At 48.3% G+C, this 13,845-nt stretch overlaps 1 protein-coding gene across 4 annotated transcripts in view; it reads left to right on the top strand.

The window, feature by feature from the left end:
* The window catches only part of DPP6 (dipeptidyl peptidase like 6), a 928,521-nt gene that overhangs the window by 551,016 nt on the left and 363,660 nt on the right, over positions 1-13,845 (top strand). For all 4 annotated transcript variants that reach the window (XM_003792026.3, XM_012806527.2, XM_012806530.2 and 1 more), the window contains one exon: positions 2,742-2,840. In XM_003792026.3, the coding sequence (XP_003792074.1) occupies positions 2,742-2,840 (99 nt within the window). The remainder of the gene's footprint in view (positions 1-2,741; positions 2,841-13,845) is intronic.

Below are 13,845 nucleotides of genomic sequence, written 5' to 3'. Positions count from 1 at the left end.
TAATGTGGGGTGTGCCTTCACCAGCACTCACACTGGACCCCCTTAATGTGGGGAATGCCTTCACCAGCACTCACACTGGACCCCCTTAATGTGGGATGCGCCTTCACCAGCACTCACACTGGACCCCCTCAATGTGGGGTGTGCCTTCACCAGCACTCACACTGGACCCCCTTAATGTGGGGTGCTCCTTCACCAGCACTCACACTGGATCCCCTTAATGTGGGGTGCGCCTTCACCAGCACTCACACTGGACCCCCTCAGTGTGGGGTGCTCCTTCACCAGCACTCACACTGGACCCCCCTTTAATGTGGGGTACACTAGCATTGAGACTGCTTTGCATAGCAGCCCAACAGGATGCTGATGAAATGAGCATTGAGAGTTTTCAGTCCTCTTAAAATGCGGGCAGAGATGGACCTGAGCATTCTGGGTAGGTGATGTCCATCAGAAATGGTCAGGTTAACGTGAAGAGTGAGGGTGGTGTAGGGGACAGCCTGTGTGCTTATCTGCTGCCCTGGCTTGCTCTCAGGTCACACATCTGGACTGGTCTTTGTCTTTTCAAAGTAAACAAATGACTGTGCCTCTAACAGAGAGAGCCTCTTCCAAGGCGTAGCTAAAACCCCAGAAGCTTTGACTTCTGGAAATAGGATAAGAGCTGCCAGAGTTTTTAAGTCTTAGTCACTAGTACCATTAAGTAAACATCCCCTCTTGGGCTGAATGTTAGTTTCTTGCCTTCATGGGGACAGGCTGGTAATTTTGTACACAGGTATTTGGAAGTGATCGTGTCTGAACAAGAACTAGTCACAACCCACAGACATCCAGGGACAAGCAAAGCTTGTGGAGAACAAATACCTAGGGAATATTTTACTTGTCTCTGAGTCCCCAGTCCCCAGCTGCCTGTCGTCAGCAGCATTTGATGAAAGCTTAACGGGTGATTACACAGCACCACGAGGCCCGTTCTGGACGCCTGTACCTTCCTCTCCTGACTAGTCCCACCTCACTGCTCACAGATCAATCTTGAAATGATTACTCACCTTTATGCCTGAGAAATCGCTACCATTTATTTGCTGCAAGTATGGGGAGGGGGGATAATGACATTTTACTGAATCTTCGTCTTTTTAAATGTAATTTTTATTAAATCATAACTGTATACATTTATGGGGTACAGTGTGATGATCTGATATACGATGTGGAATGCTTAAACTCACATAACCATCACCTCACTTCACTTATATTTTATGGTAAGACACTTATAATTTATGGGCTGGGCATGGTGTTCATGCTTGTAATCCTAACATTCTGGGAGGCCAAGGAGTTTGAGACCAGCCTGAGCTAGAGTGAGACCCTGCCTCTAAAAATATAGCCAGGCATCATGGCGGGCACCTATAGTCCCAGCTATGCAGGAGGCTGAGGCAAGAGGATCACTTAAGCCCATGAGTTTGAGGTTGCTGTGAACTATGACACCTTGGTACTCTATGAAGGATGACAAAGTGAGACTCTGTTTCACAAAAAAAAATAAAATAAAAAAAGACATTTATAATTTATTCCTAGTTATTTTAAAGTGTACCCTGCATTGTGCAGATCAGGCAAGATCCCACCAAATGCCCTGCCACCTCCCATCAGCCGGCCCCCCGTCCCGTCCCCTCCCCTCTCCTGCCTCTCCCCTCCCTCTTGCTAGACTATATTTGTGTTTTATCATTTGTCTGAATGTGTGTTTATATATTGGTTTCATAATAGTATTAACTACATTGGATATATATTTTTTCCATTCTTGCAATACTTTACTAAGTAGAATATGTTTCAACTCCATCCAGGTAAACATAAAAGATGTAAAGTCTCCATCTTTTTTATGGATGAAAAGTATTCCATGGTATACATATACCACAATTTATTAATCCAGTCTAGGATTCATGGGCATTTGGGCTGCCTCCATGACTTGGAAATTATGAATTGAGCTGCAGTAAACATTCTGGTGCAAATGTCTTTGTGGTAAAATTATTTTTGTTCTTCTGGGTAGGTACCTAGTAATGGGATTGCAGGGTCAAATGGAAGGTCTACTTTTAATTCTTTAAGGGTTCTCTGTACTTCTTTCATAAAGGCTGTATTAGTTTGCAATCCCAGCAGCAGAGTAGAAGAGTTCCCTTCTTTCCACATCCCCACCAGCAACTGCAGTTTGGGGACTTTGTGATGTGGGCCATTCTTACTGGGGTGAGGTGAGGTCTCGGAGAGGTTTTGATTTCCATTTCTCGGATGATTAAAGACAATGAGCATTTTTTCATGTGTGTGTTGGCCATTTACCTGTCATCTTCAGAGAAGTTTGTGTTCGAGTTTCTTGCCCACAAAGAAGTGGGGTTGATTGTTCTTTTCTTATTGATTAATCTGAGTTCTCTGCACATAATAGTTATCAGACTTTTGTTGAAATCATAACCTGCAAAGCCTTCCCCATTCCGAAGGCTGTCTGTGTTAGTTGCAGTGCCCTTAGCTGTGCAGAAGCTTTTTAGCTTGATCAGAACCCAGTAATATATTTTTGGTGTTGCTTCAATTATAGAACCTTCATCTCCTTACCATTGTTTGTGAGAGTTTAATTAAAAACAAAAAGCAAGATTGCCTTTAGTTCCCTATTCACTTGTAGGCATTGTATGTTTTGCCATCTGCACTATTTTTAACGGCAATTAGAGTGTTTGTGGTCCTCTGCTTTTATCAATTGAAAATAATGTTTAACTATTTGCTTTGTTTTTTTCTAGCGGAAGATAATAGTCTGTCTCAAAAGAAGAAGGTCACTGTGGAAGATCTCTTCAGTGAAGATTTCAAGATTCATGACCCCGAGGCTAAGTGGATAAGTGGTAAGTGCCGAGTCCTTCCTGCATGTGGGAAATGGCTCCCCACTCCCTGCCGCTCCAGATGGCTGGGGTTCCAGAGTCTGCCTCTCAGATGCTCTGTGGCTGTGGACGGGGATATGCAGAGCCTTCACTGTGAAATCGTCAGGTTACCATTCTAAAAACACGTGGATGTGGTGAAACTGCTGCCTCATAGACATGAGCTCACCATTCGCTTCACGAGCAATGGGTCTGCCCAGGACCTTCCTCATGTCACCTCCCAGAGACATTGCTTCTCAGAGGGAGATGTGAGAGGTTGCTAAGCAACGGGGACGGTGGAGGCACAGCTGAGCCCCTCCTTCCCGGGGTCTCTGTTCCCTTCCGTGCTCTTGCTTTCTCTTCCCACCAGATGGAGGAACCAGGAGTAGCTCAAAGGTGCCAGATGAACGGTGGGGCCCTGTGCACAGATGTGGAGATGTTCATTTTTCCTCTTGAACTTTAAGCTGGATTAAATCTATTTTTTGTTTGTTTTTAACACAACGGAAAAATTATCAAGGGCAGAGGCGTGTGTTCCTGTTTTGGTTCACTGCATAACCTACGCCCTCCCTGTGGATCAGGAATGACCAGAGTGCAGAGAGGAAGGACGCTGGCAACTGCTCCCCAGCCCCGGACTCCGTGGCCAGCACCTCGCGGCCATCACTGTCGTTTGCCTTTAGTCTTTGTTTCAGTGGAATGCGCTTGAAAATTTATTCTCAGATCAGAGAAGCTTTGTAGTGAGATGCTCGGGGTCGAGTTCAAATCTTTGCTTTCATGATAAATGAGGTTCAGAGAGGTTAAGTGACTTTTCTGAGGTCACAGAGCCGGTTAGTGGTATAGTGGTGGCTAGAAGCCTGTCTCCCGACCCCCGATCCAGTGCCCTTCCCACTGTCTTGTTTTGCTGAGTGACTCGGTGTCATTGTATTTTTTTGCTGTCAAACTGCTCATGAAATACTTTTCATGCTTCACTCTCCAAAACGGGTTAATGCCTCTTTACCACTAGTTCCTGCTTAAAGTAGTCACTTGTCTCACATCCTCTGCTGGGGCTTCAGCGTTAATTTCTGACCTTTATGGTAGTTCCTTCAAAACTGGAGGAAGTAGATGAAATATATTTTATATAAATTGGGAATGATGGGAGCAGCATACTGTGAGTATAACAAAGGAGGGCAAAATCCCAGAAAGATAGACAGCCAAAGTCTTTTTGTTTGATGGAGGAATTGATTTCACCTTTTGTTTGGGGGTTGACTTAGCACCTGCTGTATGCTTCTGTTTCCCTCCGCGTACACAGCGGATAGAACAGTTATGGCTTGCTGTGGGCCAGACCATGGGAACAAAACGTGATTATTCTCCATAGGGAGCTCGAAGTCATGTTCTGGAGACGAAACAGTGAATGGCCAGTGAGCATCCTGACCCAGATGCAGAGAGCAGGAATGTGATTCTCCAATTCTTCCTGAGAAGGCATTGCACAGACAGTAGATAGACTCACTCGACACAGATCGTTAGGACTTTTTTAGAGAAGGCAGAGAATAAACTCTTGGGAAAATAAAAGGCTGAAAGTGTTAGTCTGCGCTAAACCTCGGGATGGGATGACCAAGGGTAACCCGAGAGACCGTCTCTAGGAAGGAAAAAGAAAAAGAAAAACAAAGCAAAACAAAAGTTGGGAGAGAGGCAGAACCTGGAGGTGGACAAGGGTGGGGGCACTGCCCAGAGCTGCAGGGTTCTCAGGGGAGGAAGACGGCTGCAGAGATGCCGTGAGATGCCCGACCAGTGCAGGTTGTGTTTTTTATTAGGGCCCCGTGGTCTGGGGCTTGGCATTGGCCAGCGTCCTGTATGCCAGAAATACAAAGTGTAAGTGGGGGGGGGGGGTCACGTGGGAACCTGTGCCCATCAGTGGTGGGAGGAGTTTGCTTCAGGAGCAGAAGGGTGGAGCCAGCCCAGGAACGCACTGGCTCTCGGGCCAGAGGAAACCCACCAGCCAGCATTCCTTCACATCCACAAAGTTGGGGATTAATCCAAGGAATTGAGACGTGGTCATGAGCCAGCGGAAAGAGCCCAGTGTGCCTTCCTCTGCAGATTGAATCTGTGCAGAAAGCCCACCTGCAGTTCTAGGTGGACGTGCTTTTGGTGTCTGGAAGCTTTCTGAGGGCGGTTCTTGCTCTGTGCGTGTGCACATGGGGTGTGAAGTGCTGCTGTGAGGTGACTAGGCGGCCAGGCCTCCCCAGAGCCCAGGCTCCATCAGGAGTGTGTTGGCCCCTAACAGCTCCCCCCTTTATGTTCCTTTCACTTTCCTGCTACTTTTCTTTTACTTCTTTCTTTTCCTAATCATCCTCTTTCTTGCTTCCTAAAGATACAAGAGCATGAAGTGAATAACTTTGCAACATGTAACTAAGCTTTGAAACTGGTTTTGATGAATACCAGGGAGAGTTCACTTATCTTCTTGTACCACAAGTCAAAGTGTTAAGATCCAGGAAGAGATTACTACAAATTCATAGGATTAGCTCATGTTGTAGAGCTGGGGTGAGCTTTAGAAATGATTAGAACCTTCGTTCAGTCAGGAAGACTTTTCTGGGTCCCCACAATGTACCAGGCAGACTGATGGGCCCAGAGGGGCGAGTGACCTGTCCAGGGAACTGTTGCTTGGTGGCAGAGATGGGAATTCCCCCCACCGTGACCCTACCACCTTCACATTCTTTAAATCCTTTATTTAGCTTCCTTATTCTCATAATGCCCATGTCAAAGTAACAGATACCCAAGTGGCAAAGAAAACGGTATAATTCTTTTCAGAGAGAGAGATTTGATTTTTTTTTTTTTTTTTTTTTTTGAGACAGAGCCTCAAGCTGTCCCCCTGGGTAGAGTGCTGTGGCATTACAGCTCACAGCAACCTCCAACTCCCGGGCTCAAGCGAGTCTCTTGCCTCCGCCTCCCAAGTAGCTGGGACCACAGGCGCCCGCCACAACGCCCGGCTATTTTTTGGTTGCAGCCATCATTGTTGTTTGGCGGGTCCGGGCTGGGGATTCGAACCCCGCCACCTTAGGTGTATGTGGCTGGCGCCTTAGCCGGTTGAGCTATAGGCGCCGAGCCGAGAGATTTGATTTTTTTAGTAAACATTAACCACTAAAGTTAACAAATGTGTTTTGGTTTAATATTGGAGTTAATAGTCTAGAACTAATACACTTTATTTATCAGTAGAAAAGGTCTTGGGTTAGAGTGACCCTCCCCCCTTTTTTTATACCATAGGCCTAATTTTGTTAATCTACCTTTTCTGAGAATTGGTGTACACTGAGAATTGGTGTAACAGCCTGTAAATTCTCTAATAACCTAAGCCCCTGTGGACTTCCCTATAATGTTCTTACAACCTCTGTGACAAGCCTCTTTGACAAGAGGTTTGTCAAATAATGGAACTGAGGACATCCACAGGCTGACCCTGACCCCCCCTCGAAGAGATGGGCACTGCCAGAAGTTGGCCAGGGCACGGCCTCTTTGCACACTTGCTTCACTAAGTTCTTACACCTGCTGTAATAATCACATTGTACCCGTCAGCCTCTTGGAACCCTTCGAGTGCTTTTCCGGGATCCCATGATACAGGCATTGTGGTTACTGTTATTTACCCATCTCCTGGGCTTCTCCTGGTCTGATGATTCCTTCCCATTCCCAGTTTCAAACCTTATCATCTCTTCTCAACCCTCCAGACTTCCTCCCCCTCCTCCATCTCAGCTGAACCTACCAGAAGATAGCTTACCAGTGCTCCCACAGCACATCACTGGTGTCTACACTGCCAAGTGCTCAGCCCATCCCCACCTGTAACCCTAACCTAACCACAGGCACCTGCACGCAGTGTAAAGGAACAGCAGGTGAACTCACGTACTTGCAGCAGAGCCCTCCTCTCTCCCCTAAATGTGCGTTTCTTGCCCTGTACTAGGTGAAGCACACAGTGCTCTGATTTCTACCCTTGAACATAACAACTTACCTCAAGTCCACGTCTCCTGCTGGGTCCTGCCTGGCTTCTATTCCCCTTTTGAGCTTTCAAAGTTGTCTACCTGTGAAATGTCTCCCCTTCTCTCTGACCCTGTCCAGCTGTGCTCACTCCCTGAAGCCCCTTGCCCAGGTCATTGGTGACTTCCAGCTTGCTAAATTCTGGGGTTATTTCTCAGGCCTCCTGTTCCTTCACCTGCCAGCAGCATTTGCACAGTTGATAACTTTTTCCCCTGGACAGACCTCCGTGTGCAGCTCAGAAAGGCGAGCCCCTCCTCCTGCTTCTCTCTCCCTCTCGGGCTTCTTGGCTGGTTCCCCTCCTCTCCCTGACCGGCCCTCCCCTTTTGTGTCTGCACTCCTCCCCTCCATGTTTCATCCCATCCCAGGGTTGTAAATGTCCTCTGAGCAGGGGCATCTGCCACACTTCTCAGATGGCTCACAGCACCTCCACTTTGGCCTGAGCTCTGCATGTGAGTTCTTGATTCCCCTCCAAACACAAAACACAAAACAAAAAATCCTCCCTAGCCACCACCTTCCTAGTTCCTGCAGCAGAGCGGGTGAGACCCGTGGAGCTGTCCTTTAGCCTGTCTCTCATATGCCCACATCTCCTCCACCCCAGACCCCCCAGCTCTGCCTTGGAGTGAGCAGCACCTGTCCAAGGGTCCAGTGGTGTTAGGCACACAACCACCAGTGCCTCGTGCAGAGCCCACGTGGAAGCATGGAGGGCTGGACAGGCACCTGGAGGCAGTGGCCCAATGCCCTCTGCCCAGAATGTCCCCCTCTTCTCTGCTCCCTGGTCCCGCCCCTACGTCAGCACTGCGGCCCCCCTCCCCCAGCAAACCTCCCTGCCCTGCATCTGTCCTCAGTGTCCAGCTCTCATGTACCCAGACTCAACGCTTTTGTGGTGCATTAAGTACAGTTACTTATTTGATATCCATCTTACCTTCCAATGTAAACTCCACAAGGGCCGGAGTCACATCTGCATGTCCTCCTGTGTCCCCAGCACCACCCAAGAGCTGCACGCGGCTACCTCGTAGTCTTCCTGGACATTTTCTCATTGGATATTTAAATAACCAGGTCTTAAAGATGAGGAAGCATGTGAGCATGGCGTTGGGAGTCTGATCTGATAACATGTCTCAGAGGGGGCTGAGCTCTCTGGGGAAAGCACCCAAACAGTGTAGAACAGCAAATGCCAAGGCCTTCATACAGAGCCTGCCTGGAAACTTGGGGACAGTGAGAAATGACGAGGGAAGAGCAGTGGATGGGAAGGGGGTGGAAGCTGAGCCCAGATTGTGCCCTAGAAGATGGGGGGCTGCACGGGGCCTGCTTGGAGGAGGGAGGATGGGAGTGGGTCCCGTGAGGGATGCAGGTGGCCTGGCCTGGCTCAGATCACAGGCCATGGGGCTCATCAACCCAATTCTAAGATTTGGTCAGCACCTAGTCCACCCTGCAAAGCAATTTTGGAACTCTTTTTCTGGAATGGTTGTCAAAGCTGTCATCACATGAGGATGATCAAATTCACAGACTCATCCTAGAAAAAGTGCTGTGAAGGGTGGAGTAGGCCCCTCAGAGGTGACCGTAGTAGTGTTCAGCAGGGAGGCATGGGGTAGTAAGTAGCACTGTCCCTAGGACGAGGTCACGGACTGACTGTCAGACCTGTGTATGGTCTGCTTCCCACCTCCTCACCGCACCGTGGGCAGAACACGTGTCCTCTGTGTGAGCAGACTCGGCCACTCTGCTCACTCTGCTCAGCTCGGCCACTCTGCTCAGGGGTGGTCTGCACTGCTGGTGGATCCTGAGTGACACCCGCTCGGCAAACACCCTTGCTTCTGCACATCTGCGTTTGTGAAGGGGCCTGGGCTGAGCCTTAGAACAGGTTTGGTGAACCCTGTGGCCTGTGCTCTGCACCAGCCAAGGCCACCTGCATCCTTCATGGGACCCACTCCCGTCCGCCCCACTCCCAGCATCTCCAGGATCCAGGCAGGCCTGGGCTCATGGGCAGAGCTGCTCACTGGCCCCATGAGCTGGTCAGCTAACCTGGGCAGAGCTCGGCCTCATGTCCCCACTTCCCCTCCTCCTGCGGGTCTCCACTCCAGTGTGAGTATGGTGACGGGCTGGACCGCATCTCTCTGCTGTCTGTGTGTGTTTACACTCACCCTCGTTAATGCAGCCACTTTTAGGAGACAGCCCTCTGCATCTCTGGGACACTGCAGTAGGGAGACTGTAAAATTGAAGAAAATTGCTCCTTTTGAACGTAGGGAAATGCCAGCTGGCTGGGTAATACGGGGAGAGTGTGTGTTTTAGAAGGTAAAATTGGAGTTGGTGCACAGGGCTCAAAGCATCTTGATTTCCAGATGTGCTTTTCCTCTTTTGTTTTTCGACAAAACCAGATGGGTTGTTTTTTAACAAAGCTTATGGGGTTAGTTAGGAAAGGAATTCAAGTTTAAAATAGTTTAAGTTTTTCTACTGCTTTGTAGAGGCCACATTTTGGAGCCAAAACCATTAAGACTTGGAATCATAGAGAGTAAAAATGTTCCCTCCAGGCCATTTCGTGCAGTGGCCTGCACAGGTCAGCCGGCCAGCAGGAACCTCAGGGCGTGTCCAGACGGGGCAGGTCGCAAAAGAGGGAAAACTTTCTTCAGAGGCTCCATGAGTGTCTGGAGATAAAAATAGTGATGGTTTGAAGTATTACATAAAATACATGTTGAAGTACATCATGGTGCCTTACTAAAGCCCTCAACAAATAAACAAGATGCAATTACTGTACATTGTTAAATAAACTATAAACCACCAGTTTGGTTTCCCTCTTTGGTTGTCATTGTTGAGATTGCACCATTCCTCAGGAGAAGAGAGCTTCAGTTTTTTGGTATCCAGAGGCCAGTGGTGTATCTGACCACCGTCAGGCAGCCAGGGCCCCCACAGCAGCGTGTCCACGCCACCCCCACCACCCGCACTGCCGCCTCACTTCTCAGGCTCCCACATTTCTGCCAGTGCAGCTGAGACTATCACTTGCATAACCTTCCTCAGATAGGAAAAAATTCAAGAGCCAGTAGCATTTAGTGTGGCAGCAACGGAAGCAGTAAGGGCACCAGTCCCAGATGGTAAGACGGCCACACTGAATGCCTGTTACCTCATCCCCGTCCTTGCTGAAACCCAGGAAGGGGGGAGTTTTTAATCTTTACTTTAGAAACTAGGAAACTATGACTCAAAGAAATTAAATCCCATCTTCAAAGTTACCAAGACGGCTTTAGAAAACCTGCCCGTGGCCTCCCTGGTTCACTCCCCTCCCCTCCCCCGGCCCCCACCCCACTCTGGACCGTGACCTCTACTGGCTTGTCCTTGGCCATCTCCAGTTCTTTAGTAGCTTAGTGCCTTTATCTCTCTTCTCTTTTCCTGAAAATGCTTTTGATCAATACTTTTGTTCTTCAAAAAGTCACAATCATCCTTTATGACTTGATCAGAAATAAATACTCTCTGGATTTTCCAAACTGGAATTGGATGCTCACTCTCAGGTGGCAACAGGTCTCTGTAAAATTTCAGTCAGAGCCTCAGCATGAGAACCAGCTAGGGTCAGCCAGCCCCGGCGGCGGGGCAGCTGCTCAGGCAGAGGAAAGCTCTGGGCAGGGCCTGCAGAGGCCTTCACACTGCCCTGTCCCCGTCCAGAGATGCTGGAGGTCCTCTGCAGGGAGGGCGTACGGGACTCTTTGTTCCCCGGATGATGGCATCATGCCTGACCCTATTGCTGATATTGTTTAATTCACGATTTGGGGACTCAAGTCTGCAGGCTCAACTGGGCCAACAGTCTTCTAGCAAAGAGAGACATGCTTGGGCTCTTTGAATGACTTTTCCTTTGGCAAATGTTTCTTTCTTCGCTGGGAAATTAAAATACAACTTCTATCTTTGCTGAATCTAATTCAAACCCTGGCCAAGACTAAAGCTCCATTTCGACTTTGTTTACGGTATAAAGGGATAGGCTTTTCTTTCTTTCTTTCCTTTTTACAAATAAATATATAGAGAGTATATATTTTGTCTGCATATACACCTATGTATGTATACATATATGTATTTTTTTTCAAGAAAAGGGAGATTTGCATATTATTTTTCCTACCCCATGAAATAGGCAGATATTGTCCAAGACGGTATATGGTTGTTGCCAAGACTCTCTGGATGGTGAAGGAGCTTTCCTGAGGACCCCACAGAAACTTAAGACACTCAAGCCCTGAGCACTCAGACCAAGCCCTCAGACACTCAAGCCCTCCATTTTCCTAACCAGTACAGCAGATGATGGGCACACTGGGAAGCATGCCCTGTGGCCAGCCGGTCTGTGCAGGCGGTCTACCTGTGTTGCAGCCCAGCCCAGAAACGTCTTTCCCTGGGCAGCCCATAGACTAGGACTCACAAGTTTGTTTCATTTTACCTTTATGCAAATTTATAAAGCCCAAGAACCCAGTGAGTACCAGTAGCCATTTGTCCCCAGGTGAGATTCTCCCAGGTCCCCCTTCTAGAGTGGCCTCTGCCAAGCAGGTAAGGAAAGTTCATTTCTTAGGGATTCTGCATCCTTCAACACAGTGACCCTCCCATGAGCACTGACGTGATCGCTCATCGGCTCGATTACATTACTGCGCGTAGTCCTTAACCACGGCAACCTGCCAGAGCCTAATTAATTACCATTGACATCTGCTCAAACGTTGATCACCCTCTAAATTAATAAGAAAGTCTCACTTGATCTCTCCCGTAATTGAACACGGCCTCCTAGACTCGTCCGTCTCTCGTCTCCAGCACATCTCCCTGTGTGCAGGTGTCGGCTTCCGTCTCTGCTTGGCTTTTCCCAGCGAGCTTCTCAGGGGCCGTAGGTGTGATGTAGTAATTATTACTCCTCCCGCATAGGCCAGCGTGTGTGGCATGTCACAGAGTCCTAATAAACAGGAACGGAGGGCCTGACTCTGTGAGTGGGCAAGTCGAGTCTCCATGGGAGAGGACTTAGAGTAACTGAATTTCTGGTTGATTGTGCTAACCAGGTTCTTCATTTACTATAACTCTTGACATTTAACAAATAATACAGACACTCAGAATGAAAAGCACATACCTGATTCTTTCTTGAACTGGGTCCTCTGACAGACAGGAGACAGCACCGTGCTAGGTGTGCCCCCTGTCTTCAGCTCCACGCCTGCGGTACACTGGTCGCCTGCACATGCTCCAGTGACGGTGCTCAAATCTCTGGGTGCTTTTCCTTGGTCACACAAAACACCTCATAAGGGACATGGGGCTCAGCATCTCCATATAACCCAGGTGTCCACCAGTGGTCCAACTGCAGGAGGTCAACCAGAGTGCAGGCAGGAACCCACGTCCCAGGGAAGGTCTGGTAGCCTTTTTAGTACTTTTTGTCTTATAATTTCTTGGTCTTTTCTCTGTGTGAAACTGCCCTCCCTCCTCCATTCCCCACCCTGGGGCCAGCCTGACTCTGTGACACAACTCTCCATCATCTCCACTTTGTTCCTTGTGTGGACACCATCCCCTCTCTGTTCTCCAAAATGTATACAAAATTCTTAATAACAGACCTTTACAAAAAGGTATAGGGCAGTGGTTCTCAACCTTCCTAATGCCGCGACCATTTAATACAGACGATGTCATCACGTGGGCTACTGGTACGTGGGCATATCTGCATGTGGGTGGACCCACCTGGAGACAGATAGAGGCGTGGTGTCTCAGTTCCTAAGACCATCGGAAATATGTGTTTTCTGATGGTTTGGGGCAACTCCTGTGAAAGGATCATTCGACCCCCAAAGGGGTCACAACCCACAGGTTGAAAACCACTGGTATAGGGTATTAAAAGGAGACTGTGGCCCACTGCAGATGACGTGACTTGGATGTGAATAGCACAGCTTCTTCAAGTCCTATGGTGTCTTGGCCTTGGAGAATTTTTCATTGGCATTCTTTTTGCACCTTGTTGAGGTCTTCCAAATACCATGCGGCCTGATTTTACTGCTGTTTCTTCCATCCCAGAACCTTTCAGTAGCCCCCACTGCCCCACACCCATTGCCCACAGTGACAGAGTTAGGGAAAAAAAGGTATAGAAATGAATGAAAATTGTTGGGCCAGGCACAGTAGCTCATGCCTGTAATCCCAGCACTTGGGAGGCTGAGGCAGGTGGTTTGCCTGGGCTCACAAGTTCCAGATCAGCTTGAGCCAGAGAGAGACCTTGTCCCGAAAAATAGCTAGGTGTTGTGGTGGGTACCTGTAGTCCCAGCACTTGAGAGGCTGAGGCAAAAGAATCACTTAAGCCCAGGAGTTTGAGGTTGCTGTGAGCTGTGACACCAAGGCATTCTAACAAGAGTGACAAAGTGTGACTCTTTCCAAAAAAAAAAAGAAAGAAAAAAAGGAAAGAAAATTTCCTTCATTTCCTTCAAACTTAGTGTGACTCTGATGTGCACCTTTTAGGTGCTGTAAGGCCCTTTGTGGGGGGCTCAGAGCTGGTGCCCTCTGCTGCTTCTGTACTGTGCATTTTGTGGAAGGAGGCTATTCTGGGTACCAGGGTAGACTTTCTAACATCTGGAGGTTTATAAATGAATGAAATGAAATTCATGTTGGAATCATCGCTCATATCTTATTGGAAGTGGCAGAAATACGTAGGAATAGAAATACTGACATCTCGATTGGTTTTTGGTGCTGAGAAGATTCTGGGTATTCAGACCCAAACCTTCCAAATAAGTGTCAAGCTTGTATCAGATGCTTCACAACAAACTCCCGAATCCCAGCCCAGACTGTCTCTTGAGTCAGTGTCTTCTCTGTCAAGACACTTTATTCATCACCCTCTTCCCTGAATACTTTGGGCTCCTATAAAATCTCCTCCCTCTAGAGAAAAAAGGACCATTCCCAGGTCCCACAGCTTCACTTCAGATTAACTTGGCCACGCTTGCCCATCTCCTCTCCTGAGCCAGTGAAGGAAGGCCCTGTGCAGGTGTCTCCCAAACTTGAAACATGTCTCTGGGATTTCTACCATTTGCAAGGCATGAAGCCAACAAGT

Source organism: Otolemur garnettii, unplaced genomic scaffold, assembly GCF_000181295.1.
Source record: "Otolemur garnettii isolate 467f Iridium unplaced genomic scaffold, OtoGar3 scaffold00053, whole genome shotgun sequence".
NCBI lineage: Eukaryota > Metazoa > Chordata > Mammalia > Primates > Galagidae > Otolemur > Otolemur garnettii.
Note: the sequence above shows the minus strand (reverse complement) of the source record. Positions and strands in the feature narration are given on the sequence as shown.